General features: G+C 39.5%; 1 protein-coding gene across 16 annotated transcripts in view; it reads left to right on the top strand.

Annotated features, from left to right (window-relative positions):
* ARFIP1 (ADP ribosylation factor interacting protein 1) overlaps nucleotides 1–3,369 on the top strand; it is a 196,797-nt gene that overhangs the window by 146,061 nt on the left and 47,367 nt on the right. Inside the window, exon 10 of one of the 16 annotated variants that reach the window (XM_023733526.1) lies at nucleotides 217–440. The exons of the other annotated variants lie outside the window; for them this stretch is intronic. Within the exon in view, the coding sequence (XP_023589294.1) occupies nucleotides 217–222 (6 nt within the window). The 3' untranslated portion in view covers nucleotides 223–440. Of the gene's footprint in view, nucleotides 1–216; nucleotides 441–3,369 lie in introns of those variants that run through there. 16 annotated transcript variants of the gene reach the window in all.

Genomic DNA, 3,369 nt, shown 5'->3' with positions numbered 1-3,369 from the left:
CTTCACCTGAAGTACAATAAAAAAAAAAAGAAAAACAAAATATAGGCTGCTTTAGTGAAGAGGAAGAAAATGGACATTTCTGGTGCTTTGTAGACTTTGTGAGAATGGGTACCATGTATTCTCTCATAGTCCTGGCTATGTGCGTGTATTGCATATGCTAGCAATGGTGCTAGATGTCTAGTCATTCAGCAAATCCATGTTTGCATTTCTCCCCAGGATTAGAAGTACACTGCAGGGAAGTGAAGGAGATGGAGACAATAAAGGGCAAAAGAATGAGAATCAAGTAGGAAGGGATGAAAGGGTAAATACTGATTACCTCTCTCTGCTTTTGTGAGGGCAAAGCACACACTCTAAGAAAAAATTCAATTCTCTCTAGTGTTTACTGTTTGCATGGGAAGAGGAAGCAAAAAAGAGAAAATACGCAGATCAATATAAACAACTCATGTTAATTTTGTAAAATGACTTTTTGTGTGTGTGTGTGGTTTAAGTAAAAGTTTACAGTTAGAGTGTCTGATATAAAAATTTATACACACATCTCTATGCAACCCTAGCTGCTCTCCCTAAAATGTGACAGCACACTCCTCCTTTCCATCCCAGATTTCCCATGTCCCTTCAACCAGCTCCTGACCTTTTTGCCTTCTCATCTCTCCTCCAGACAGGAGCTGCCCATGTGGACTCATGTATCTACTTAAGCTAAGAAGCACTGTCTTCATGAGTATCATTTTATGTCCCATAGTCCAGTCTACTCTTCGTCTGAAGACTTGACTTCAGGAATGGTTTCAGTTCTGGGCTAACAGACAGTCCAGGGACCGTGTCTTCCAGGGACCCTCCAGTCTCAGTCAGACCACTAAGCCTCGTCATTGTACTAGAATTTGAGTTCTGCACCCCACATTTCCCCTGCTCCATCTGGGACTCTCTGTTGTGTTCCCTGCCAGGGTGGTCATTGGTGGTAGCCAGGCACCATCCAGTTTTTCTAGTCTCAGGCTGGTGGAGTCTTTGTTTATGTATCCTTTTCTGTCTGTTGGGCTAATATTTTCCTTGTGTCTTTGGTGTTCTTCATTCTCCTTTGCTCCAGGTGGATTGGGACCAATTGATGTATGTTAGATGGCTGCTCACAAACTTTTAAGACCCCAGATACCACTCACCATAGTGGGATGCAGAACATTTTCTTAATAAACTTTGTTATGCCAGTTGACCTAGATGTCCCTTGAAACCATGGTCCCCAGACCCCCACCCCTGCTACTGTATCCCTTGAAGTGTTTGGTTGTATTTAGGAAACTTCTTAGCTTTTGGTTTAGTGCAGTTGTTCTGACTTCCCCTGTATTGTGTATTGTCCTTCCCTTCACCTAAGGTAATTCTTGTCTACTATCTAGTTAGTGAATACCCCCTGCCTCTCTCCCCACCCTCGTAACCATCAAAGAATGTTTTCTCATACCATATTTATCCTTTTGTGACTGACTAATTTCACTCAGCATTATACCTTCCAGATTCATCCATGTTATGAGATGTTTCACAGATTCATCGTTGTTCTTCATTGTTGCGTAGTATTCCATTCTGTGAATATACCATAATTTGTTTATCCATTTGTCTGTTGATGAGCACCTAGGTTGTTTCCATCTTTTTGCTATTGTGAACAGTGCTAGTGAACCTGTGGGTGCATGTGTCTATTCATGTGACAGCTCTTATTTCTCTAGGATATATTCCAAGGAGTGGGATTGCTGGATCATGTAGTACTTCTGTTTCTAGTTTTTTAAAGAAGGGCCAAATCAATTTCCAAGTGGTTGTAACATTTTACATTCCCATCAGCAGTGCACAAGTGTTCCAGTCTCTCCACAACCTCACAAACATTTATTATTTTGTGTTTTTTGGATTAATGCAACCTTGTTGGGGTGAGGTGGTATCTCATTATAGTTTTGATTTACATTTCTCTAATGGCTAATGATCATGAGCATTTCCTGAATGTCTGCCTGAATGTCTTCTTTGGTGAAGTGCCTGTTCATATCCTTGGCCCATTTTTTAATGGGGCTATTTGTCTTTTTGTTGTTGAGGTTTTTCAGTATCTTGTAGATTTTAGAGAGTAGATGCTCGTTGAATTTGTCGTAGCCAAAAATTCTTTCCCAGTCTGTAGGTTGTCTTTTCACTCTATTGGTGAAGTCTTTTGATGAGCATAAGTGTTTGATTTTTAGGAGCTCCTGGTTATCTAGTTCTTCTGGTGTTTGTGCACTGTTAGTAATGGTTTGTATTCTGCTTATGCCATGTATTAGGGCTCCAAGCATTGTCCCTATTTTTTTCTTCCCTGATCTTTATCATTTTTGATTTTATATTTAGGTCTTTGATCCATTTGGAGTTAGTTTTTGTGCATGGTGTGAGGTATGGGTCTTGTTTCAGTTTTTTGCAGATGGATGTCCAGTTATGCCAGCACCATTTGTTAAAAGAGAGTTTGGCCTTTGTCAAATATCAGCTGCTCGTAGGTCGGTAAATTTACATCTGGATTCTCAATTCTGTTCCATTGGTCTATATATCTGTTGTTGTACCAGTACCAGGCTGTTTTGACTACCGTGGTGTTATAATAGTTTCTAAAATCAGGTAGTGTGAGGCCTCCCACTTTGTTCTTCTTCTCCAGAAATGCTTTATGTATCCAGGACCTCTTCCTTTTCCATATGAAGTCAGTGATTTGTCTCTCCATCTCATTAAAAAATGCCTTTGGAATTTGGATTGGGATTGTATTGTATCTGTACATCGCTTTGGGTAGAATTGAGCAAGGTATGTTTTTCCACTTATGTAGGTGTCTTTTGGTTTCTTTCAGTAGCATCTTATAGTTTTCTTTGTATGGGTCTTTTATGTCTCTGGTTAGATTTATTCCTAAGTATTTTATCTTCTTGGGGGCTATTGTAAGTGGTATTGATTTGGTGATTTCCTCTTCGAAGTTCTCTTTGTTGGTGTAGAGGAATTCAACTGATTTTTATATGTTTATCTAGTATCCTGAAACTGCTGAAATCTTCTATTAGTTCCAGTAGTTTTCTTGTGTATTCTTTGGGGTTTTCCGTGTATAAGATCGTATCATCTGCAAATAGAGTTACTTTGACTTCTTCCCTACAAATTTGGATGCCCTTTATTTCTTTTTCTAGCCTAATTGCTTTGGCTAGAACCGCCAGCACAATGTTGAATAAGAGTGCTGATAAAGGGCGTCCTTGTCTGGTTCCCGTTCTCAAGGGGAATGCTTTCAAAGTCTCTCCATTTAGGATGATCTTGGCTGTTGGCTTTGTATAAATGCCCTTAATTATGTTGAGGAATTTCCTTTCTATTCCTATTTTGCTGAGAGTTTTTATCATGAATGGGTGTTGGACTTTGTCAAATGCCTTTTCTGCA

Source organism: Trichechus manatus, unplaced genomic scaffold (assembly GCF_000243295.1).
Source record: "Trichechus manatus latirostris isolate Lorelei unplaced genomic scaffold, TriManLat1.0 scaffold00059, whole genome shotgun sequence".
In the NCBI taxonomy this organism is placed as follows: Eukaryota; Metazoa; Chordata; class Mammalia; order Sirenia; family Trichechidae; genus Trichechus; species Trichechus manatus.
Note: the sequence above shows the minus strand (reverse complement) of the source record. Positions and strands in the feature narration are given on the sequence as shown.